This window comes from Thermobia domestica, chromosome 7, assembly GCF_964235325.1.
Source record: "Thermobia domestica chromosome 7, izTheDome1.hap1.1, whole genome shotgun sequence".
Classification (NCBI taxonomy): Eukaryota; Metazoa; Arthropoda; class Insecta; order Zygentoma; family Lepismatidae; genus Thermobia; species Thermobia domestica.
In genome coordinates, this window is record NC_137460.1 from 133,855,833 (window position 1) to 133,883,466 (window position 27,634).

The window sequence follows — 27,634 nt, forward strand, 5'->3', positions numbered from 1 at the left end:
ATAAATGAGCAAATTATAGAGAATTTGAGAGTCAAACACGCTGAATTTCTTGCCCAGTACCGGATATTTTTATTTTCACAAAATACCGTAATCCTCCATTTGTAATTTTTTTGCGGTCTGATCTCCGAAAAGAGATTTTAAATATTAATTTTTCATTAAACAAATGATGCAGCTTAGGGAGGTTAGCGTTCAAAATAGCTGAAGGGATTAGGCATTCATTTGTCTTAAGTGATATTTGTTTCTTTGCCGGAATAAAACATATTTTTAATTTGTGTCCATAATTAAAACACCATAGTTATCTTCGAACCAAAGACAGAGAAAATGACTTGCTTTGTGTATAATTCGAAGGTTATTTTACTTTTTAACGAAATCAACAGAAATGCATATTGCTGAGCCCTGCAAGTTTTGTGAAAAAATTATCTTGGTATCAAAAAATTCATCTAGATCTTTTAAACCCAATTAGTTCATAACTTTTTCCATGCAATAAGAAAATGTAAGTAGTAGGGCTAAATGTTAAAGATGTTTTATTTCCATTGGTACCTTGAAGCATTTGGTGTCTTCTAGACGTATATTATTATTATTATTATTATTATTATTATTATTATTATTATTATTATTATTATCTCAGGGAGATATGTATCTAAGGGTAAAAACAAGACTGCAACTGGAATAGTAGTAAATGATTCTCTGGTTACCGACTGCAAGTCGTTGGCAAAATTTTTTGCAGAGTACTTCGCATCAGTCTACCAGACATTTTCAAATATTGGCAATACAAATAATTATTTAACATCATCAGATACTTTTTGTGAAACGAAAATACATCCTATTACAACTAGAAATGTAAGAGATGCTATTAAATCCTTAAAGACTAAATCTGCGTCAGGTATAGATGGAATACCTGTTTTTATAATAAAAGGTGTAGCTGAGGTAATCTCACCAGTGTTAGCATCTTTGTTTAATTGGAGTTTAAATGAAAACATTTACCCTGAAGCCTGGAAAATTGTAGCCGTAACACCAATACCTAAGACTAAAGGTGACAAGACCAATATCTATAATGAATGTTATTCCTAAAATTTTTGAAAAAATAATGTACAACTACTTGTATAATGCTGTACGTGATCAGTTGGATGTAAATCAACATGGGTTTATAAATGGTAAATGAGTTACTACAAATTTGGCATGCTTTGTACATAGTTTGTTTTCTGTTATTCGATCGGGTGGTCAGACACATGTTATTTATTTTGATTTTGCCAAAGCTTTTGACAAATTACCTCATCACTTATTGATAAGTAAGTTGTATAAGCACAAATTATCGAATCAAATAATAAAGTGGCTAGATTCGTACTTAAACAATAGGAAATTAAAAGTAAGGTATAATGGCAATATGTCTTCTATTCATAATATAACATCTGGTGTGCCTCAAGGCTCTAATCTTGGTCCGTTGCTGTAAAAGTTTAAAATTGGAGGGAACTTGAACCCGCAGTCATCCCAATAGAATTTGGATGTGCTATCCACTTACCTACTGCCTCAATTTGACCTTCCATCCAAACTATTAGCTAGTTAAAATCGTTTTATGTAAAAATATACAGTAGATACTATTTCTCTTATGAAGAAACGTACCTTATGTGAGTGTCAGAATAAATTACTCGAAATTTCTTTCTTTAACTCAAAAACAAGATATATAGACCTTCCTCAACGAGGAAAGTATCACGTAACGTTCTTCAAGCTACCTCATTGTTTTTAACGATGATCCCGATTTGCATTACAATGCTTCCTCACCTTAACTTCTAATTTCCAAAGAAGAAAAGATAGCAGACATTATTTTCGAATTCTTTTAATTGTATGAACACGTGTAGAAATCGAAATCTTCCAGTAACTACTAGTTTACTTTCTTTCCTTTATTTTCCTAGCTTTTTATGAGGAATTTGTAGAGTAGTGAAAAGCAGGCGATTCCTATTGTACGGACTCGAGTTCTAACCCCGTAGTAGCAATTATATTTTCTTTATAAGAATATATTGTTTACGTAATTGATCTTGTAATTTTGTTATTCATTTATTATTATTATTATTGTTATTATTATTATTATTATTATTAATATTAATAATAATTTAAATTTTAACCGTCGATCGCATGTGTATCAGATCGATACAAGCACGCTTCATTTTCCCGCCATTTCTTAACTTTCTATTGTTGACTGTTTTCCCTAACAGTGCCTTCTTGCGTCGCGGTTTAAAAGCCATCAGTGTTGCTCAAGTTGTTTTATTGTTTGGTCATGTGGAGCTGCGAGGGGCTTGTATCGGGTAGATACATTGCGACCGATCGTGATACAGTCTAAATTAAATGCAATATATTAACATTTTCGTTTATCAACATGTCAGATCATCGCATATATAATTTAGATTATCCAATAGATTTAGAAGACGCTCTAAGATTAGTATTTGATAATGAAGTAGACAATATTGACATTGAAGATTTTCACGACGATGCGAACACGGAGCCAGAAGGAAAACCAGCAGAAGAGAGGGAAATTGATTCCCAATCTGAAAAGAGTGGAACCGAGGATGAGCCAAATCCAAATAGTGATCTTTTTTATATCTTGGAAAGGACAAAACTTCGAAGTGGTTGAAGGTACCACCTAAAAAGAACTGACGCGCTCAGCCACAGAACATTATAACACGCCTTCAAGCACGTCAATCTAAATCAGTAACTGAGTGTTCGGGTAATATTTTCACTGATGAAATGCTACAAAATGTAGTTGAGTACACAAACCAATATATTCATCTTGAAGCTCAAGGGAAGTTCGAACGAGAACTTGACGCAAATTATACTGATTTGATAGAAATAAAATCTTTTGTAGGACTGCTTTACATAGCAGGTTCCTTACATGCCAACAGGATGTCGCTGGAAGATCTATAGGGAATTGACGACCATGGAGTTGAAATTTTCCGTCTGGTAATGAGTCTCAGAAGTTACAAATTCCTTCTAAGGTGTCTCCGTTTCGATGACCGTACCACTAGGCCACAATAGAAAGCTGTTGACAATCTTGCACAAATTCGTGAGCTTTTCCAAAAGTTCGTGGGGAATTGTAAAAAGAGTTACTCGCTTGGAAATAATGTTACTATTGACGAAAAGCTGGAAAGTTGCCGCAGCCGTTTCTGCTTCAAGCAGTATATTCCTTCAATCCTGCAAAATACGGTGTGAAAATTTATGCAATGTGTGACTCAGCTGTATTTTACACACACAATTTAGAGATATATGCCGGCAAGCAGCCTGAAGGGCTTTACCAGCAGAGTAACAAACCTGTTGAAGTCGTTGAAAGATTAGCATAACCTATTTATGGCACAGGAAGAAACATAACAGCTGATAAATGGTTTTCTGATGTAAAAATGGCTACGGAACTCAAAGAAAAACGAATCTCATTCGTGAGAACATTGAAGAAAAATAAAAAAGTGCTTCCACTAGAACTCTTGAATGTGAAGAATCAACCAGTGAACTCAAGCATGTTTGCCTTTGGCGAGAACTCTACAAATGTGTTTTACGTACCGAAAAGAAATCGGAATGTTCTTGCCATATGGATCCAGCATTTTGATAATGCGATAGCCGCAGAAACTGGAGTAGCTGCAAAACCAGAGATGATGACATATTACAACAGGACCAAATCAGAACTTGACGTTGATGACAAACTATGTGCAGCCTACAAATTAGTTATAAACTCACGGCGATAGCCAATGGTGGTATTTTATGCTATGATGAACATTGCTGGTATTAATGCCCAACTGATTTGGATTGGAAATGGAGAAGACAACATCTGACGTCCTCCTTTTCTTCGGAAGCTTGTTCATGAATTAGTTCTTCCACAGCTAGAAAGAAGAAGTCTTCAGGTCAAGGAAATTCCACCATCTATAAGCGAATCTCTCAAACGGTTTCGACTTTCTGTTGAGTATGAAAAGAAAGATAAACAAGGATCATCGAGAGGGAATTCCGATAATCCAGCTAAACGCCGTCGTTGTGCCCTGTGTTATTCATCCGGAAAGACCAGGCTCACTAAGACAATTTGCGAGGAATGTGGTCAAAATATTTGCGGGGAACATGCAACAGTGTTCTGCATAGTGTACTACTCTCGGATTGAAGGAAAAGAGAAACACAGAGACTTTGAGTGATGCCGAAAATTTGTGAACGGACAGAGAAAACTAATGGCTTGATGTTTTTGTATTTACTGAGATGTAGATACGTAATGTATCTATTATCAAAATGTTATATTATTTGAACCATCACTTCTGCACCTACGCATAATAATATTTCCATATACGAATAACAATATTTTAGTAACGGCAAAAATATAGTAAGTATAAATAATTAAACAGTAACAGACTCAGAATCTTGAATATCACTTGGACAGTACAGTTCATATTAAGCCATGTATCGTTCTGATACATTTCGACCGATGACGGTAGTCTATATTAGTCAAATTATTAACACATTTCTGTGGTCATGACGACATTTTTTTAGATTACAATGCTGCCATGTTAATATGTCTAAATTGGAAAAATCATTGTTACCACATGAAAGAAAAATCAACAAAGTCTATTACTAATGATTCATAAAATAATCTAACTTTTTTAAAGGCAAGATATTGAGCATTAAGCAGAAATGTATCATTTTGATACATTGCGACCGATTCATTGCATATTAATGTTGCCACCGAACGAAGGTTAAAGTCCAGACTTGGGTACATCCTTTACAACAAGTTTTCGATGGGGTTTCAAGTCTTTTTTGAAGAATCAACACACTACTCTATAAGGGTTTAGGGGATGAAATATATATATATATATATATATATATATATATATATATATATATATATATATATATATATATATATATTTTTTTAAAGTTACTTCCACGCTAAACCATGCCTGGTACTAAATTTTACCTTTCTATATCTACGATAATTACCCTATAGATATTGATGATCAAAAGAGAATAACTGAATATGTGACGAGATCAGTGCACTTGAAGTATTAACATCTGAAATATCAGATTGTCGTTAAATTCATGACGTATTTTGATAAAGCATAACAAATGATGATTTGTAAATATACTAAAGTTACCCTATATCTAATGATGTCATGAGATAAGATGTCACGAGATAGTCACCGACTAATTGTGGTTTTAGTAAGGAAGCAGAAAAGAACTTCTTTTCATAAGTTTTCAATTCAATACTCAGGAATGCTTTTGTATGTGGAAGTGATGTTGATTTGGTCGCTTTCTCTCTCTCTCTTATCAATCAATCAATCAATCTATCTATCTATCTATCTATCTATCTATCTATCTATCTATCTATCTATCTATCTATCTATCTATCTATCTATCTATCTATCTATCTATCTATCTATCTATCTATCTATTTATCTATCTATCTATCTATCTCTAGTATATCTCTGGGTTTCAACATGAGTGTGAAACACGTGTGAAGACGAATAGTGACACTCTCGATGGCAATTAACTACTTTTAAGCACTCATTTACACCCAGCGATACGGTGACATAGTGACGTAAAATTGTCGAAATCGACAATATTAGTGCCGAATCATTAGTGACGTTTGCATTGTCTCTATGTCAAGTGATAGCAGTTCTGATGTATTTAAGTCCAACTTCAACCCTTTTAGCCCTCATGGGGGGAGTGCAAGGAGGATACATAAAAATGAGATGATCAATATTAATGTCCAATCCTTAGTTTCCGCGGTCACTTAGATAAAGAGTATATACGAGATGGAATTTAAATCCAACTTTAACCTCCATTATCACATAGAAGGAGAATTTGAAATTGTGACATGTGAAAATAATTGAAAATGTTTCGATATTAGTGTGTAATACATAGCTTTCATTCATCTAAGTAGAATTGTAGCAGTTTCAATGACCTTTAAGGTGGATCACTAGGTGCCGAGTGTTTACTGATAGCAGATAATAAAGGGAGTAATCATGGAATTTTTGCTTAAATATTTACTGAAGAAATTATTTTTCGACCCTTAACGCTATTTCTCTTCTCGAACTGGAACGCTAGAATCCAGGAATTTTCTTATTGTAATTACTACAGTAAACGTACAAATTTGGCAACAACTCAGTATGGCGTTCTGTGCAAGTTTCGTTTCAAAATCTGTTTGCTTAAATGCAAATTAATATTTAAATAAAATACGAAACATAATAGGAAAAACGGTCAACAATATATCTACTTCGTGATAAGATTGTTACTTCAAAATACTTTACACACACATATAAACATTTCATGAAACGGAGCACTTCTTGTAAGATCTAATAGCAAGTGCCATCTTGTGTCCTCATTGTAAAACGAAACAAATATTTGCTTTTGTTTGTTACATATTTCTATTTCAGGAGACAAAACCAAATGAATTAGTGTCTTCTGCTGTCGCTGAAGCAATACTCTATCTTATAGTATAATATTTATAATATGTAACGTTTCATTGCGCAGTAGTTAAGGGAATGACCTACAATATGTACTGATTTCCGGGTGGTAATCCACCTTAAATTTAACTCCAGTAGCTCCAGAAGGGTTAAGACCCTCTAGTACACCTATGGAAAATGGAAGGAAGGAATATTAAATGATCGAAAAAGTCATATATTAGTGTAGAGTATACAGATTCTAAGTCTAGTAAATAGCAACTCTTCCTATACGACTCAAGCCCAGATTAAGCAACATTAGTAACCCTGCTGGTGGGGAGAATGGAGGTATGAAAAATTATAAAAAGTGAAGATAATAGTATGGAATCAATAGTTTAACTCTCAATTAAATCCTATGTTGAAGTAAAATTAGCCATTGTAATTTACAACACATTAACTACAAATTCTTTGAGAGAGAAGGGTGTCTGAAGTATAGCCTTGTGCTGATTCGACCCTCTACGTGGCCAGCGTTTGGTCAAATGCTATATTTCTGCCTCTATCAGGCCAGAATATGTAAAGACTGTGAACAGCACATTAACAGTATTTTCGTATATAATTTGCATATTAAATTTTTGCTATATTATGGGAATATTTAATCTTTTAATTAGGACAATTTTCATATTCATTTTATATTATTTGCATATGTAGCAGAGGGAGCAGACGACATATTAGTATTTTATGTATATATATATTGTTTGTTTAGCGTATTTGATTATATGTAGATTAACATCAGGACTGGCCATGATACTGGGACAGCGATATTTCAATATGATTTACATATAATAATGGAGAAGATAGAACATTTTAGTTTGATATACGCTAGTGTTTGCTTTTCGTAGAGGCAGAGAAGCCCTCAGAAAAAAAAAACTTCAAAAAAACTTGCTTCTCTGATGGGGCTTTGTTCTGACTGAAGCTTGGGTATGTACAGTTATCCACTGTAGCCACCCTATTTTGATATAGTAACCATGAGCTTCAAACTTTGTCTATAAGCAGAGATAGTCACACTTCCTAGTGTGTTTTTTGTGAGGAATATACACTGCTTCTGCGTAGACGGCAAGTCATTGTTCACAATGGGTTCGAAGCAAACGAAATTTTAGCGTGTCCATGGCAAAACGACGACACAATAGAGTGGGAACTTTACTAGCCACGCCTTCTTTTCACGTCCCAGATACAAGATGCGTCGTTTTACCAACGAATTTCTGCCTGAGCGGAGAAGTTGAAAATTTTGAAATTTTGGAAGAGTTCACTTTGGTCCTAGTTGTAATAATTCAGAAATATCCGTTAGATGTCTCTGGTGTGTGATAATTTTCGTCTGCCTTCCCCAGCATGGTCTGCTACAAGAGTATGTTTTAGTATTGTGTAAATAAACTTTCTGGATGAATCCGTATTATTTAGATATATCTTAAATCGTTATTATGTTTGTTATGATAGTAATGGCTTGTACTAATAACAATCATAAGCCTGGTTGATGGTTTTGAGAGGTGACCTATGGGCAAACACAAACCTTATTTTTTTTTTTAAACCTCCACCAATATGCCAATGCTGGACGCTAAAGAAGGGAACTCACAGCCCAAGAAACAATCCTTGTTTTCAGGTGCCAGTGTATGACAGCCCTTGAGAGACTGTCCTCAGATTAAGTAATATGTGTAGTTTGCTTATGTTATTTCATTTACGCTGATAAACCATTCTAAAGTTAAAAACATTAAAAGTAATCAATGCAGGTTGACGCCATTCTAAACGTCACTTGGACAAGAGTTTAAGTAATTCGTAACGAGATGGCAGCACACGTCTCGACAGGTCAACGAGCATGGCCAGTGACAAGTTCAGTATTTTTTTGTGTGTTTACTTAAACATTGCAAATTAACATGATATAGTGCGTGTGATTTATATATGTCAAATTAAAGCTTATTATGTAAGCTAACTAACGATTATAGTGACATAAAACACTTTGACCGGTGTGAGCTATAAAGCGAAGAAAAATAAACAAACTTGTTTAATTTAAGAAATAAGTAGGTCACAGGTAAGCTTCCTGTGAGGGTGGTACCTACCCTACCTATTTTGTTAGAGTGGCTGAAAGTGGTTTGACCCAACACGGAGTTTGAACGAACAATGAACTTCCGTTTGGATAAAACGAAAGAGTGAGTGACACTCGAGGCAGTTGTTTGATGGTTTTGGTGGTGTTGACATCGTTTGCGGCAAGTTCGGTTTGAAGTGACAGTTTTTACTTAACCGTTGAAGTGAATTGAAGATTCGAGACATGGGGATCATGTACTAAGCTCCGGAGAGCATGTTTTTTTTATTATTCGTAGTGAATATTATACAACTTCTGATTCATTGGTCCTGACGAACTTAGTGCGCCAGTCATTTTTAGGCCCGTGACCAATATTTCTATACAGTAAGTTCGCAGCTCGTTTCGATCACATAGTACCCGCGTACAAGAGACTAAGTCTATAGCCTTGTACTCATGCTTCGTGTAAATAGTTATAATATACATGTGATTTCGTGTTGCTGCGAATGAGTAAAACCTTCAGTGCAAGTATATATTATAATAGCACAATGATCAGAGGTACAACCTACACTGCCGCCACTGGAGTAGCGAGACATAGATGCTATTGCTGACAGACACCTGCGGAAGGAGAACAGCTGAGATTCAGAGATCCAGAAGAAGAGGTGATATGGTAACCCAATCCTGCATTGGCCGTCAACTATAGGGAGCCGAAGGAATCAGCGTTGAGTTGCAGTAGAATCGGAACACACATAGATGGACACTTCAAGAATGAAGACATTGGTGAAAGTGGTTCAATAGTGTGCACAAACGGTATTAAAAGCGAGAGCTCCGCTTCATTATCAGAGTGATTCAAAAGTTAAAATTATTTTTTTTTCTTTCTCATCTTCGTGTCTGCGCGCGAGTGCGTTGTAAAAAAATGTATTTTCACAATTGGAATGTTCATTCAGCTCATTAAAAGGATTGGAGTGGAAATTTTGGATTCCCTTTTCTTCACCCAGCTTTGCCGTCAGGTATGTGTTAAAAAATTCCTGTCCTTATGTTTTCTTTTCAGGCCAGATGCCGGGATTAAACATAAACCGTGAATCTGATGAGCATGTTTCATGTAAGTGTGGGTAATTTTCACACTCAGGGTGGATGTTAAAACTGCGTATCTCTGTAATCAAGAGTTTCATGTTGCATATATTCTAAATTATCTTTTCAAAATTTTGTTGTTAAGAATTCAGACTCTACCGACTGACCTAATTTCATTTGTTTACTTTGTGAGTGGAAGGGTGCGCATAATCATAGTAATTATTAGCTTGTGTGTGATGTTTCCTCCCACATTACCATTTTAATAAATTAATTATTTTTCAAATTTATGCATCACATACATTAATTCTTCCCCCCGTTCACAAGACCTATATATATATATATATATATAATTGTTACCTATACTTTGAGCAGGACTCAAAAGTTCGATTCTCGTTGCCAGCTCAGACAGTTTTGTCGCCATTTTAAATTAAACACATGTAATTTGTGCAATTGGTTTATTGTCCCACTAAAATACTTAACCAATGATGACCAGTGGAGATCGAAAATTTCGTTCTGCTGATCAATTTGATACATAATATTAGATGTTTAGGCCTTTAATTAAAAATACGACAAATTCGTATTTCTACTCGCCGCACAGTGGTCTGAAACTTGGAAGAAATGGACAAAAATCGTTTATTCTGAAAGAATGGAAGTTGATGGACGTCTTTCTATTGCTCTATACGTAGTTGTCCTTGCTAAATCGATTGTAACATCTGCAAAAGTGATTCAAAGAACCTCTGTTACAATACGATCAGTTATATATACAGGGTGGCCCAAAAGTGTGGAAACCATTATATAAATGTCAAATATTGCAAACTATAACCAAGAGAACAATATACGGGAGTAATAAATGTGAGAAGAAATTGGGAACGACACAGAACAATGAAAGTCACCATCTTGAAATCCACCATCATGAATCATACATTCAGTTTATAAATTGAAAATATAACATGTTGACAGCTTATGTAAATTGGACATTGCTAGCCAGTACGAAGTTATGACCGGTGTTAATATTCATCCAAGTAGCGGTTACAGGTTCAATGTGCTCTTTTTCAATTGTATGTGCAGCTAATGAAGAGACAATCTAAAACTAATGTTCGTTTGGCTTTAAGATACAAACTTAAAGTTCGCGGTTTTGCACTCCCACCATCATCGAAGAAACACTAATACTTACTGGAATGTGATTTAAGTCAGGATTACGTTGTTTCGGTAAGATTAAAAAAATCAGTATAGAATCTTCTTATATACTACTGCACTGATGTATAGTATAAAGAAGCTCCATATCCTTAATAGTTTATCACTGCACTATGTATGAGGCTTTCACTATAACTTTGATTCAGGGACGAAGGGAAATCCAAATTACGTACCCGACAATATGTCTTTTATCTTTTGTAAGGCTCAGATAGCTGATCTCGATTGCGACCACAGCATTATTCGTAACGCATTTGCAGCTAGATGGGGATGAGTCATTCAGCTGCAATTGGCTGCAGCTACTTCCAATGCTCAACCTTTGTACTACTCATAGTCAACTCAATAAACCTTATTTTGCAGGTAAGCAAGGAGAAGCTTAGAATACACAGCTACTAATATCAGTGTATATGTAACTTTTCCGTAACACTAACAAAACTATCATATAAATTATAAAAGAATGGATAACAAATAAAACTCCGCACTAAACACATGGTATTTGAGTCCAATGTACCATTCCAACCGCTTTCATCGATATCAGAGACGATATAAATAGTTAAAACATATAATTTTGTTAGCTTCAGTTTTCACAGATTTTTCGGCAATTTTAATAGTTCATGTTTACATTCATTTCATGGACAGCGAAAATATTAATATGTCTGAAACTCCGGTTTTGGAAGAAGGAGAGATACTCATAATGAAATGTCAATATCGATTTCATAGGCTGCGGAGTTGAGAAAATCGATTTTTGACCGCTTTTTCCCAGTTTCCGACCACTGTGCGCCGTGCCCGCCCTGGTACCCAGATTTTTTGAGCCACACACACACACACTCACACACACACATATATATATATATATATATATATATATAGCGTGGTTCAATAAGAACGTACCACACCTATATAGCAGCTAATAAAATCGCATTACCAAATCGTATGTGTAGAATCCAATAAAAATAGTAGCGAGACCAGTGGCGTCTCGTGAATATTTTCAACGGGGGCAACATCAGAATTTGAAATGGAAAGTGGTATAACTGTTGGAATCACTCGAAAGTACATTAAATGCCATGCAACTTTTAGAGGACAAACTTTGTCATATCCTTTCCCCTTTAGCTGCTAGTGGCGTTGTTGCAGACTTGTATTTGATTACTAGTAGCAGGCCTTTATCTCAGCTAATAGTGCACATAGAGCCATCAAACAAACAATTGAACTACCAAATCGTATGCAATAAAAATAGTAGCGACACCAGTGGCGTATCGTAAATATCTCCAACGGGGTCATTTGCAAAGTTAGACATGGAACCAGGGGATGGTTGTACCTCCATTGAAACAAGAGCACAATGGGAGAAACGTCGAGAGGAAACACGTTGGCATATTTCTTCCTTGTTGGCAGCAACGCGGTCGCATTACTAGTTTGTGCCCAGTCACAGCAGGCGAATGACGGGAGGGTAAGTGCAAACCATGCCATGGCAAACAACTGCTCACGCCTTTGCAGGATTAAGTCGGGGCCTAAGGCAAGGGTAGCCCATACCCACGATGACGTGGACGCGCGATGTATCTTGTGTGCATACGTATAATATGAAATATCTCCCAAATCCGGGAGCATGTGTTTGGGCCTTTTTTGTCGTTGTTTCGAACAGCACACTCATTTATTGTTGCCAGTGATTTTGTGGTGGTACTCTTGTAGATCAAGTAGCTAACATGGACATGACCTTGCTCGAGACATAGTCTATGCTGCCTCGAACAGGCCATTTCTGCTATGTCAGACACAGGGTAGAAGGAGCGATGCTGTAGCCAAAACAGGTAACAAAAGCGTGTAGAGTCCGAGAGTGATTAACCTCTGCAGTGAGTTAAAGTCGTCCGTGTACTGGACAAGTTGTCGTGCATTGAGTTCCACTACCCCTACACATTACAAGCTCGTGACGGGACGAATACGAAACTTCCATAAGCAGTGAAACCTCTTTGATTGGGTTGATGTCTGAGTGACTGTAGTACGAAGCGTCGGTAGTAAATAACATACATGCGGTATTCGAATTTGAAGGCATTCCAAATTCTCATGATTTTAGGGGAATGCCGGGAAAATTATAAGGCTACAGTTCGATTATACGCTGAACGCTATCCACAGCGACAAGGTATTACCCACAATCTGCTGCGGAGATTAGCAGCATGATTGCGGCAAACAGGCAACATGCGTGGACGCTATGGTGTCCGGAGAAGTGTCGTACAAAATGAGGACGTTTCCATTGATGTATTTGCCGCTACTGCAGTAAATCCTCATGTATCTTCGCGGCAATTCTGCAGTGGTGGCAACTTGAATCTCTACAATGCACATTATTGGGCAGCAGAGACCCCCCACTGGATGAAAGAAGTCAATTGGCAACATTGATGGCGCATTAATGTGTGGGGTGGCATTCTAGGGACTCAGGTCATTGGGCCATGGTGTTTTGCTTGTCATTTTACAGGTGCAGTTTTTCGTCATTTCTTACGACACCGCTATTTCTTCTACAGCCGCTAGTGGAAAACGTACCACTCCATACGCCAGATGGTCTGGTTCCAATTAGATGGCTGTCCAGCCCATAATGCTGACATGCGAAGGGAAGAGCTAAATCTTCTATTCCCGCAACGCTGGATCGGAAGAGGTTCCAATCCGTTTCCTCCGACCGTACTTGTATGGACTATTTTATCTGGGGTCGAATTAAGGATCTTGTGTATGTCAACCTACCAACTACAATTCGCAACATGCAAGACAGCATTCCAGACCAGCATCGTGGCCGAGTTGGAAGCTGTTGCTCACATTTACGTACAGCGAACAAATCGCTCTATTGCTGTTCGGGGCCATCACTTTGAACATTTGTGAAAGCCAGGGGCCTCGACTGCATTCCGCAGAAGGTAAGCTGATTCTTTAGCTCTTTACTCATCTTTCTCTAATGGCTTGAATGCAACGCCTCAGCTTTCTGTCCCCATGTTTTGTTCCATGCTTTGGGAACAGCACATTCGGTTCGTCTTTCTTCGTTGCAACCAATAGTTTCTTCCCTTTTGTTATAACATCGTACATTGTCCCTCACCATAGTTCTCCAAATCCACTGCGCTTCTGTCGCTGCCATACGGAAACCACTTTCTTCAAATGTTGCGTATGTCATTGGTTCCCTATTTAGAGCTTCATTCAATATCAGCAAATATACCTCTACTTAATTACTGTTACAGTATGTTTCTCCCCCGTCGTGGTCTCTTGCTGACACCATTGTTGTCGCCACTTACACGGTGTGATTCCGCATATGTACAATTGTACGTTCCGTTCGTTTCAGGTCAGTGTTTACTATTTTGTTTTGTTCCACATGCAGAAACCCTCGCATCATCTGACTTTGACCTCGTAATGCGATCGTGTTGCTGCGACAGAGGAAAAAATATGCCAACGTGTTTCCTCTCGATGTTTCTCCCATTCTGCGGTTGTTTCAATCGAGGCACATCCAGCCTTTGTTTCCATGTCAAATTTTGCATATTACCCTCCTTGAAGATATTCACGATACGCCACTGGTGTCACTACTATTTTTATTGCACTCTACACATACGATTTGGAAGTTCCATTGTTTGTTTGACGGCTCTATGTGCATTAGTAGCTGAGATAAAGGCTTGCTACGGGTAGTCAGATACAAGTCTGCAACAACTCCTCTAGCAACTAAATGTGAAAGGATATGACAAAGTTTGTCCTCTAAAAGTTGCATGACATTTAATGTACTTTCGATCGATTCCAACAGTTAAACCAATTTCCATTTCAAATTTTGAAGTTGCCCCCCGTTGTAAGTATTTGTGAGACGCCACTGGCCTCGCTACTATTTTTATTGCATTCTACACATACGATTTGGTAACGCGATTTTTTGTTTGAACGTTCTACTTGCAGTATTAGCTACGATATAGGCCTTGTACTTGCTTATTGAATCACCCTGTATATATATTAGGGTGTCCCTTATTTTGGGTAATTTCGTGTTGCGATACGCAACCCCTCAAATGTATTGTTTGTGACCATAAACACGCATTTGTGAAATAGCAGGTCCCTACGAGAACGTCTTGCCGACTTGACGACAAAATCACGAAATGGCGTTTCCACATTTTAATATAATTTAGAAATTCCATCCGTGATAACGGAGAAACTGAAGGAGAGAGAGAAACGAAACTTTGCACGAAGCAACTAGACGAAGAACAACATCTGCTCGTCTATTGATAAACCGCACAGGATGAACAGTGTTGCCAACCCAAGACAAAATTTTGTTTTTGTAAATGGAATGACCAAAACTGAATATCTTCACTAGAAACTGCAATGCAAACAAAGGCAAAAGAGATTGTAAAGACAAGTCAGTGTTGCAAACCTTTCGAGAAATAACGTGTAATATGTGCTGGTGAACACACGGAGTGAGATACTAACGTTTTGTACAGCTTAAATCAGATATTGGTAAGAATTGCTTGCGTTGACTCTAAGTTTGGAAGCATTCGCTGAACAGTGTTCCCAGCAACAGAAGGGAGAAATTGACATTGGAAATCATATAATAACTCGGAAAAGGTCACTAGTTCTGTATGCTTTAAAATCAATAATGCAAGGTGGGAGAGCATGAGGAATAGAACCATGGTTATGTGAGATCGATAATTGGCCGATATATACCATATTTTGTAGAAGCTGAGAAGTAAGGTTTGCGAAAGTACTAACGCTGTAGAGCGGGTTAGAATCCCAACAATCTGGTTAAGATATGTAAACAACGTTCAATTTGCATGGGTTTATGTACTCATGGGCTTCTGAGGACGCTGGTAACCATGATGAAATCAAGAGTAAAAATGCTGCTGCTGTGGAACGTTGCAATATTTTACAAACCTTAGTTCTGTACTTTAACAAGATGCCGAATATATCTGTCAGTACGTGAGTTATCAATCTCACATAACCATGGTGCTACTCCTCATGCTCTTCTGCCTTGCATTATAGGTTTTAAACCATACAGCACTAGTGATCTTTTCCGAGTTATTGTATCTCTTCCAAACTCAATTTTTCCCTTCTGTTGATGGCAATACTGTTCAGCGTATGCTTCTAGACTTACGAGGGAACCTATCCAAGTGTATCTCTGACTTCGAGTAGAGACTATGGCCGTTGCATACCTTGTCCCAAAAGAACATAACACGAAAAGGGATACATTCTCGATCGCAACCGTTGCGGAGTTATAAGCGTGAAAAGTTACAAATTGAGCTCCATACTATGCTTTACAAAGTTATATTCCGGGTCAGAGTTTTCGGAAACGGTCGAGTAAGGAAACTCAGCGAATACGTATCAAATTAGTGTGGAGCACAGCATCTTTGGAATGAAAAGTTTGTGTCCCCGCCGCAATCGCAGGGTCCCAGGTGGGGTCCAACTCAAAATTTGAAATGGAACCTGGGATCAAGTAGCATATTGTATGAAAGGTATTGTTAAATGAAAGAAGATAGAACAAATCTTAACCCTCTACGATAATCCTGTGCAAACGGACAACTGGTCAAAATGTCAAATCAACCTACATCAGAAAATCTATGGCCACGCTTCTAAATCTGTTAAGTTGCGACAATAACAAAACAGAAAATCACGTTTGAAAGTGCAAGGTATGTGTTGATGTTGATGTTAATGTTGTTAACTTACATAGAGAAAGTGGAGATTTACAATAATTTTCATCACACTCCATTTCCTTGTTAGAGTTAAAATTTTATATAAATTAAATATTAAATAGAAGACAATTCCTAGGGGTATTTTGATTTAAATGTGAGTCTTGCATTTAAAACTTCCAACTGAAATCTGCAAGTGGTTGCTATTAATTGTGTTGAAACACTGAATTAATGTTACTCTATATACAGAATCTGTTAACAATTATCAGTTAACAAATTGTGCACAAGTTGTTCGGAAATAGAGGTGGAAGATTTTTTACTCGTTTTTCTTCATTTCTTCTATTTAAGTTTGCAACCAACATTTGAGTTTAATGTCATGGTCGGAATTGAAACCCATTTTGAATCCCAAATTAAATGTTTATTTGTTCATTTAAAAATAAGAGAGGTAAAGATCAAGGGTAGGATTTTTATTTTAGAGATTATTATACTCATAGCCTCATACAGCACTCAACTTTGCTGTTCTGAGTACCGAGTTCAGTCCCTAAATGAACTAGTTTCAAACGCTAATGTGTATTTGGATTTCACTTTCAATACAATGTATTCTGTTTATTACACCAATTTATTCTTCTAATGTATGGCAATTTTCTTAATACTCACACATATACGTGTATCTCACAAAGCAGTATTTACAATCAATGGGAAATATGTACTCGTTTAAAAAACTCTATATTATCTTTAAGATGAATCTGCATAGTTATTGTGGCAACAAAGAAATAACTTGTTTACCTTCTCTCTATATACATTTATACACAGTATTTTTCAATTTAATTTGAACATTTAAAAAGGATAGTTTATCATATTAAGTTGATGTTTGATCATTTTTTTGAAACCCAAATAGATTTGATGGGACGTAAAATGGAGTTATGGTGGTCATGAGTTTCATCAAGTGGAATATTCAGTATTCATTATCCAGTGTATCACACAATTTTATGAAAGAAAGAGGGAGAAATGTCGCCGGATAACTTTCTCGAAAACGGATCACAAGTGTCCAGGTTCGGATATTGGGAAGGGGAAGTGAGATGCTTTACTTGATTCCAATGTCCCTCAAATCACACTACAACAGCATCAGGTGTGTGAATAAGTGCATTATCACCCTGAAACTATGAATCATTAACCGCAAAACAACATATTTAAAATAAGTTGTCGAAGGGTTGTAAAATGGCTATATAATTACGATTAGTGACGCGATCGGCAAGTGACTCCAGAGGTCTCAATGAAAGCAAGAATTTTGCAGCCCACAGTATTACGAAAACTCAACCGTGTCTCACGGTTTTATGAGAAGCCTGAGAATTATATACGTCTTTGGGCGTCCACCTCAAATATAAACAGCCTCTTGGTTGTAATAAGATGAAGGTTATCACATCCGACCATATCACACGTTTCTAGTCGTCAGCTGTCTCTGTTTTATGTTCGGGTCTCCATTAGCGTTGTGTTAAAGCGTTATAGTTCATTAGCTGTTTCGCTCACGCAAACTGACCTTCTAGACCCATTGCATTCAACACGCGGTGGAGTGTGCTTATCGATGCAGGCTCTGGAGATGCTGCTTGAGTTCCTTCGTCACTTGGGCCTTAGTTGCTCGATGGTTCTATGGCTATGCTTTTAACGGTTCTGAGTGACAATCTGATTCAATGTTCGGCGGGAGATGTCAGTGAGGGCTCCCGTCCAACCATTATTACACTTCGTCCATGTGGTTTCGCCGTTTTTTATAGCCTGCTATAATATTGCACATTGTTCTTCACGTCACACTCAAACATTTGCCACTTTGATCACACTCGAACCGCCTAAGGGAAAACCAACAATTTGCCTTTTTCTGACAATCAGAGAAGCCATCCATTAAACACTATTACTGTGTGCTTAGCTCACAGTGTGCTGCTGCTCTAGTATTTCTCACGTAGTACGGAGTTTGCTCTAACAACATCAATAACAATCCATCGCTGCGATCCTCCTTGTTTTGTATCCATTACGCTCAATGAAAAGAAATTACTTGGTCAGGAATACCAAATTTGTTTGGTCAGGACATTTGGTTGATACATTCTGTTGCCAACCAAATCTTAAGTTATTTGGTTTTCCTGACTGAATTTTTTGTTTACAAAGTCAAATGGATCTACTTGAGTTTTGGATAACCATTAAGCAAATGGCTGCTTGACTAGAGAAACGGTTAGTGCATAAAGGAACAGAAGACCGTATAATATAAAAAAAACTTGTATTTTTTTGGCTGCAGATAATAGTCCTGTCACCGCAGATAATCGACCTGTTTCGAGGTAAGATTACTTTTTCGTGTATGTTATTTTACTGTTAGGTCATGTGTATTGATTATTTTATTGGCCGTACATTTGGCGAATCAAATAGACCATTATACAAATGAAGGCCAGATCTAGTGACGACGCTATAGCAGGGTAGAAAATTGTAAAGTTGGGGGTTGAGGCAATAATTGGTGGAACACAGTTTACAGATGGACAAAATTTAAAATTTATGAAGAAATACGAAATATAATTTTCAAAACACATTCTGTAAAGAATCCAAATATGTGAACCGTTACCTTTTAGAAATTTCTTGAGAAATAATTATTAAAGTTGCATTACTCATTCCCGTGAATTGTTAAAGGAACTACTGCACTTATTCGGATGTTGGTTGCCCTCTGAGTTTTCGACGAAAATTGTAATAAAACCTGCGAAAATTTAAAAATCACCCATTTTAATTCCGTTTTCTGAGCCGCCATCTGTTTTATTTAACATGGCTGAATATAATACAATTTGCACGTATAGCAAAAATATAAAGTGCATAAAATACTTGTGATATGTTGTTACAAAAAAGCACGAATGGTATCTAACCAAGTGGGGGCAGGAATCTAGCAGGGAACCAACGAGTAGTGCGTCTGTAGCGAACACTCATGTCAGTGACGTTGGGTGTACTCATAAACGACGATACTGGGAAAACACTTCATAATGCAAAAATTCAAGTCTTGTGTGTTGTATAACTTTACTACACTTGGATGATAACTTTGTATACTGAATTGTCGTAACACTTTACTTCCTTATGACTTGTTATCGAGTACTATGTGTATTGTTTTCAGTTTAGTATCTGTAGCCAAAGTATTTGGTAATTTTAATCAAATGTTTTGGTAAATCAAGTTTGGAATAGGAAATGTGGTAGAAAAATCACTAAATGGAGATTTTAATATTTAAAACAAAATTATTTAGTTCCAAGTACCAAACCTGGATTATTTTAACGAAATGTTTTGGTATTACCAAAGAATCAAACTTGGATCATTTTAACCACATATTTTTGTGCTTTTTCCGTTATCCTATTTCTTTTTTCACCATTAGTTTGGCAGCCGCTGTTTATTCTAAATTTCAAGCCAATCATGGAAATCTGCGCAACTAACAAATAGAATTCTTCCATTTGCTTGGCAACCCTGCCAATGGACATAAATTATTTGCCGGACATAGGCTAGAGTTAACAGAGGTGGAAGGGGATTGTGAAGAGGTGGAGCTTGGTGGTGCTTGGTGGAGGGCAGGTAGAGTTTGATTTACGGAGCATATTGTATCGGAGGTTCGGAAGGGAGCATCTGCTCATCACATACTTCCTTCACATTTGAAATATTAGTGTTGAATTCAAAATGTCGGATTTAAATATGGTAGTCATGATGTCAGGTAGCACCATCTTGTGAGTCCCCATCCATTTACTCTTCCAAAGTTTCATCATCTTTTTTCAATCCATTTCAAAAGTAAAAGGGTAGTGCTTATCTTTTTCCTCACCCTGTATATTAAAAAGTCTCAGAAATATAGATAGATAGATCCTGCTCTCAAGCAAGACAAAGTTAAAAGCAGTGCCACTTCCTTAACCATTTTCAGTTTCTTTTATATGTCAAAGCAAATATTAGAAACAAAAGTACAATTGCATATTAATGGCTGAAATATCTATCAATGAAAAATGTGGATCACAGTATCACAGAAGAGACGGAAAATGGAGTAGCATTTTACTTTCCTAATTCAGATATATCTTACATAAGATATCATAAGCATAATATATTATATCATTAGCCATATATCTTTTAATAGAATGATATGACATAGACTGTCGTCTCAGAAAGAACCGAAGTAAAAATTATAATACATTTTTTAATAAGGTGTAAATACATTTTTAGGAAGGTTGTGATATAGAATGCAGGAATTTGCTCATATAGTGATGATCCCCAGTTCAACTTCAGAGAATTCATACTCGGAAATTGCATTATTTCTTGCAGGTAACAAGCTATTATTTCATTTTTTTTTTATTAAATAAAAGTTCGTATAACCTAAAGTTTCAACGTTTTATTTCGCTAGCCGATCACGACTAGTACCATATCAGGAAGCAGTTTAAACGGTACTGCTAGAAATGGAAAACCTGGGTTTTGATAGTTTATTAAACTTGATAGCATTTTAAATTTTACATATCAAAATTCGAAGGCACGCTGAATTATTTCATCCTAGTGAAATTCGATTTATGACCATTATTGACCATTATTTACCTATTTCTTAGTTTCGTTGGAATTGACATTGTTATTCATAATCACTTAACTGAAGAATAACATTCCTCATATTCATAAAATTAAATACTATTTCCACTGAAAACGGAAGGACCTTTCCCTGGAAGCTATGCATCCTGAAACAGTTTATCAGACACCCATCATCATCTTTAAGGTATGGTCCTTGATACAAAAACTTATCATTACATCTTAACTGCTTCCCAATAACAACTCTATTCATTTATGACCATTTTACATTTACTTCCTAGAATATCCAGAATTGGGTGTAGTTTACTTTTGTTTTTTTTGGGGGGGGGGAGTGTTCCATTGTTAGTCAATGATTCTGAAATGGGTGTACTTCGATCTTTCATTCTCAATGACGGAATCTACTTAGTAAATGAACCCAGCCGTATCTTTCTTTTCTCACGTTTTCCGATTTCGCATACTCTAACTTGTAAGTGATGGCATCCATCGTTATGAAACGACTAAGGAATAAGAACTTAATTTTCACCATTACCTAGATCGAGAACGTGCTATTGCACTCTATTTATTATATATGAGCGATTCGGGGAAAGACAGTGATAAGCACCACGTCAGGTAAAATTAAATTATTACATGCAATAGGTTGAGATCGAACTACAGAACAATATGCAAGTAGTTTTCTTCGGAAACATACCTGTAGATAGCAGGGAAATGTTATTTGCTATGAACCATTGCATTGAATTCCAAGAGTATGTTGGTATTTCTTTTCCAATTTACTCGAAAATTAGAAAAAGTTCACTTATCATTTTATTTCTATTAGTTGTTCATGTCTATCTATCTATCTATCTATCTATCTATCTATCTATCTATCTATCTATATCTCTCTGTCTGTGTGTGTGTTTTAGAGAATATTTTTATTTTTGTATGTCTTAAGCTCAATTGTTATTTTTAGGTAGAATATAATGCGTAAATGATGCCTTTGAAGAATATTTTCTCACGGACATCTTTCCACGGATTCAACCATATTGTCAATGAGAAAGAAACTCTGCTCTCAAGGTAAAATGACTACTTATGAGTAACTTAAAATTTAATACATAAGGAAATACAAACATTTTCAGTTTTAAATGTTTGGTGACAAAGCGACTAAAACCAGAGATTATTCCTCAAGTTAGTGAAAGTGTTCTGAATTATGTGTCATAGATTGGAATTAATGAATATTGTTTGACAAGAGTAAGATAATTTCCACATGGGAGAATCATTCCCAAAATTGTTCTTCTAAATTACAATTGTAAATTATAAATGGTTACAAACAGTCCTCTTAGAAAAGGATCTCTCATACATTGTTACTTGTTTGTGTTTTTTCCTGTTTCGAGTGTAGTTTCTGTGATGGCGTTATCCATTAATAGTTTAATTATTTATTTATTTATGCAATTTATTTTTTATTTGTAATTTGTTTAAAGTATTTGTAAACTCATTTTACTATATCATGCATCTTTCCGTCACTATAAGTTGAACTTCCTACAAACTATTCAATAGGCCTAGCTAAACGCCACATCGTACATTATTATTGTCATTGATATTTTATTCCAATATAGTAGTTAGTGAATTTACTGGTCCTTTGTCGGGTTGGTTAGTAATCGATTTTTTCGTAGGAAGGTCTGGTATACCATATAGCACAATAAAAAATAGATTTGGAAATTTATCGACTAATGATAAGCTAATTATTTGATTGTTTTTAAATTATGTATATTATATTTACTTCTAAAACCACAATGTACATATATAATGTTGTTTTCATATACAATATTGTTTTATTTCCATAATCTTAGTAACTGTAGCTTTTCAATGTAAGTGATGTATCTAGTTTTATTGTTACGTAAATGCTGATATTATTTCCCATCATCTTCTTCTTCTTCTTAAATTTATTATTATTATTATTATTATTACTATAAATTGTTGGTAATCATAAACACCTAACATAATGTTTACAACTGTTAGCACCTTAGGTAGTCAAAAGTCTCTGGTTGTTACTGGACGATTATCTGAATCTGGAATTTATCACCACTACCTTTTATTTACACTCTCTTTTCTATCCTCAACAATACTATAGAATAACCATCTGTCCTATCAAACTTAATTAAAGAACGCTATTGGGTCTCGTCCTTTTAACACTATCCTAATCTACTAGATGTATTACTTAAGTTCAGGATCAATTTATATCATGTTTTATGTAAAGTAGCAGATATAAATCTGTAACGACTATATAAATGTTTTATTATATTCATTTATATTGCGATGATATTTGTAACGTATATATAATCAAAGATTGATAAACATTCATATCTAAAGAAATCTAATGCATTCAGAGATAAATAAAGAAAAATAATTCCGTACTATTAATAAATTACTTTGTGCTTTTATTGCATTACCTGAGAAAGGCGCAATTCATTTCGTACTTAAATATTTTCCCTCTACTGCAACATTTTTATTTTTTTTATAAAAAACGGAATTTATGAGAAATAACCTTTAACCAAGACGTTCATGATAAAATCCTTGTTTTATTATGTATTAGAAGTTTGATACTGAGTAATACGAAATTATAGTTTCCTCAATGTCACGAATCACACAAAATTGCTAATGATTATATCAACCAGTTGTTATGAATTAAATCAATAATGCTTATATTAATAGTTGATAATTTATATTTATTTCCTTTTATAATTGCTGTAAGTAGTTAATGCTATAAAGTTAAAGATGTCTCCATATTCCGTGATTTCTTTTATAAAAGGTAATCATTAGAATTCAAGATTTTTTTTTTTAATTCTTGTTTGATAATACTTGGTTTTCCATATTTTATAATATAAATAACTATCTTTGACAATATTTTTCACTTCTCAATGAATGATAAATGTTGATGCCAGTTTTACAGACAAACGTAGACGAATTTATTCAAAAATCCTTTGAAAATACTTCAAGTCACTTAAGTGAGACTATAATTCTCACACAATCCTTCCCATACTAGTGTAGCTCAAAATTCTTGTTAGAATAAGAGAATACATAGATAAAAAGTGTTTAAAAAATGTGCACTAGCCGTTCCTAAGGTAATTTGGGCATGAGTATGTGCAAATAAAAGTTACAAGTTTTAACGAAGATATAGATTATGGATGTTATGTAAAATATGATTTAGGATTTGAAGATTTAAGAGATTTATATGAAACTAGGATAAAGGTACATATAAAGAATAAACAAGATTCAAGAAGATTTACTAAGTATTGATTTTGTATAGATTACTGTTGTAGTAAAATAGATACAAACAAGTGATCTAGATAAGATATAAAGATTTCCGATTAAGTATTAATCTAACAATTTTGGCGCAGTCGGTAGGATAGGATTCAAGCTCTAGGATACCAGTATTGATCCAAGAAGAAGTAAAGTTAACAGATTGTATTGAAGGATTAAAAGAGAGAGCTAGGATACACAATGTCTTCATTGCCAAGTTTTCCACCTTTCAACTGTGAAACCGATCACCTGCAAGCATATCTGGATCGTTTTGAACATTTATGTATAGCCACACAAATCCCAGATGACAGAAAGGTCTCAACTTTGTTTGCTATTATTGGTTCCGAAGCGTATGAGCAAATTTGTAATATGTGTTGGCCAGATTCACCATCAGAAAAGTCATATGAAGAAATCAAGACAGCTATGAAAACATATTATGCAGCAAAAGTGAACGTTATTTCGGAGAGATTTCAATTCCACAGCATGAAGCAGAAGCCTTATCAGTCGATTAATAGCTTTGTACTAGATTTAAAAAAGCAATCATCATTTTGTGGCTACACTTGTTGCTTGGATGAGAATCTTCGAGACCAGTTTGTGTTTGGAGTCACTGATGAAGCGATTCGGCGTAAGCTGTTAAACACAAAAGATTTGACCTTCCAGCAAGCTATAGACATTGCGTTAACTATGGAAAGCACCGAACAACAGTTGAGGTTATATAAGCCTAAACCAGAGTCTGGTATAAATATGGTGCATCCGACAAAAAATCGTTTTGCAAAAGTTAACGAGCGGCATGGGTCTAGTTCCACTTCAGCATCTCCAAAATCATCATCATCTCCAAGATCGTCACCGAAATTTCCTGCTCGGTGTAGTTTCTGTAGATTACAACACAAGAGAGGAGCTTGTCCTGCGTGGGGAAAACAATGTTTAAAATGTGGACGTAGGAATCATTTTGCATTAGCCTGTCAATATGACACTTTTGAAGCCTCTGAAAATACCATCAGGAAGTCAGAACAGGACGAACTAGTTGAAATGGCAAATCAGCTGAAGTTAGATCACATATATTGTGATACGGAAGAGGAACGCACACTTTCCGATTGTGATCCACACTATGGCATGACGGACATATTGTGGTATGATCAGTGGAACCAAGAGAATTCACAGTGCAAGGATGAACAGCGTGACAGGACCAAATGCACGGATCAACAGCAAGACAGGATTGGGTTGGCAACAGTGGCAACCGACGGATTACAAGGGCATATGTCAGAGCTGCATGAAGTAGAGGTACCGAACTACCCAGATATAGGAGTTTTAGAGGATAAGCACACGAATTCTCCCAAGACAGTTAAACATTTTTGGGCCAATTGGTGGTACAAGAAAAGGTCACGAGATCATCGGAAAGAGTCTGATAGCAAGGAGAAGAACGGTGATTCTGTGGAAGCCGGCAAGAACACTTCGTGGACGGAGGAGCTGCAAGAGCGTGACGTAATTCTTGCTCAGCTGATGGAGAAACAAAAGTGCATGCAGGCACAGATAGATTTTCTGCAGGAGAGATGGCAGGCGCACCAAAGAAGAAGGAAGTTTAGAAGATGGAAAGGAAACGAAGATTATTCGGAGGATTCCTAGATTTCTTTGATTTGATTTCTGTTTCTGTGATACGTTTCAGTTGCAAGTGGTTAGATTATGTTGTAAGTTGTTAGATTAGGCTACAAGATATATAAGATTACATAAGATGTTAGATTAGGTTTCAAGGTATAAGTCTTATTTTGTAAAGAGGGGAGAATGTTACAATAAGAGAATACATAGATAAAAAGTGTTTAAAAAATGTGCACTAGCCGTTCCTAAGGTAATTTGGGCATGAGTATGTGCAAATAAAAGTTACAAGTTTTAACGAAGATATAGATTATGGATGTTATGTAAAATATGATTTAGGATTTGAAGATTTAAGAGATTTATATGAAACTAGGATAAAGGTACATATAAAGAATAAACAAGATTCAAGAAGATTTACTAAGTATTGATTTTGTATAGATTACTGTTGTAGTAAAATAGATACAAACAAGTGATCTAGATAAGATATAAAGATTTCCGATTAAGTATTAATCTAACAATTCTTACATATAACTTTTCAAACATGTAATCAGTGTTTCCAGAAACAGCTTAATGACAGTAAAGGATGATTTCAACTTTCTCTTTGAACATTTTTTCTAATATTTTAACATATTCGCAAATATTACAATTTTCTTAGCTCCGATTTATCATATCCAATATGTATAAATTGGTAGGTTTATTATTTAATTCAAATATAAATTAATATGATGATTATACTAATTGAGAAACTAAAAATCATTGAAATCTTTTTTTTCGGGGGGGGGGGGGAACACACAACCGATTTGCTTGTTAAAAATGTTGTAATACCTTTAGGTAGAACATGTATTTCTTCGGGGCCAAAAGGTGATAGCAACGTTGTCAAAATAAATAAATAAATAAAACTAAAATCAAATATGTTTTTCGTTCAGTTTTCGCACAATTTTATTGCCCTCAAGGTACAACTTCAAACATTCGTTTGCTAAAGTTTACAAATTACCTTTTTCTTTCACTTCAACATTTCAACATGCCTTATTATACTTAAAAGTAAGGAACACCTCTGCACAATTTCTCCTGATTGCTAAAGTTGAATTGGAGGCTGGAACCTACCATCTTTGGTTTACTGTTTCCGTAGATGAACTTAAAAAGGTTTTTCCTTCAAACGAGCATAACCAATGTGCTCAAACGTTTTGAAATAAGGTGTACATACTTGTAAATGAAGAAACTAAACAGAAAAAAAAGCAGCTCATATCACCAAAGAGTTTGTAACTTATATAACTTGTACTTTGTCTAAGACTTATAACAAAGAAAGTAAATTCATAAATAAGGAACAAAGAATATCTGAACCAAAATAATGTTTTGTTATAAGATAGTTATTCTCTCTCATTAACAAGGTACGTGGAGTAACTCTTATTCCTGGTAAGGCATAGAAATAGAGAGCGTACCTTGCTTTTCTACTGTCTCTAGGGCGTATTCGAAACGTCAGTTGCAGGAAGACAGTTTTTACCGGTAGCAAGTCGCCGTTTCCCCGTTACGAGTAACAGCCAGCTCCACTATATGCCTCCAGTGAAGCAAGCACTGGTAGATACGAGTAGGCAACGCTGGGTGTATGTAACTTATTTGTGCAGGAATCACTAAAGTGGAAGCACTGCAACAGAGATATATTTGGCGCTTCTGTTCCAAGACGGACACAATCGAAGCAGAAGAAGCACAACATAAGCGGAAGGGACGCAGGAGATAGGAAAATGGAAAGAAATGTTTGAAGTTTGACCATAAGGACAATAAAATGGTGGTTAAACTATCCGAAAACACGTTTGTTTTCAGTTTTGTTCTTTTCTACGGTGTTGCCATCACTCTCAGACTCCCCCCCCAAAAAATATATGTT

At 35.7% G+C, this 27,634-nt stretch overlaps 2 protein-coding genes across 2 annotated transcripts in view; both read left to right on the forward strand.

Annotated features, from left to right (window-relative positions):
• The window catches only part of LOC145689343 (uncharacterized), a 380,527-nt gene that overhangs the window by 207,334 nt on the left and 145,559 nt on the right, over positions 1 to 27,634 (forward strand). Inside the window, exon 3 of the mRNA XM_081763491.1 lies at positions 21,839 to 21,942. Within this exon, the coding sequence (XP_081619617.1) occupies positions 21,857 to 21,942 (86 nt within the window). The 5' untranslated portion in view covers positions 21,839 to 21,856. The remainder of the gene's footprint in view (positions 1 to 21,838; positions 21,943 to 27,634) is intronic.
• LOC145689342 (uncharacterized) lies at positions 3,387 to 3,725 on the forward strand. Its single transcript, XM_081763489.1, has one exon. It carries the CDS (start codon positions 3,387 to 3,389, stop codon positions 3,723 to 3,725), a length of 339 nt encoding a protein of 112 aa, XP_081619615.1.

Coding starts and splice junctions, on each gene's coding strand:
- LOC145689342 (XM_081763489.1), top strand. CDS start 3,387: ATGGCTACGGAACTCAAAGAAAAACGAATCTCATTCGTGAGAACATTG.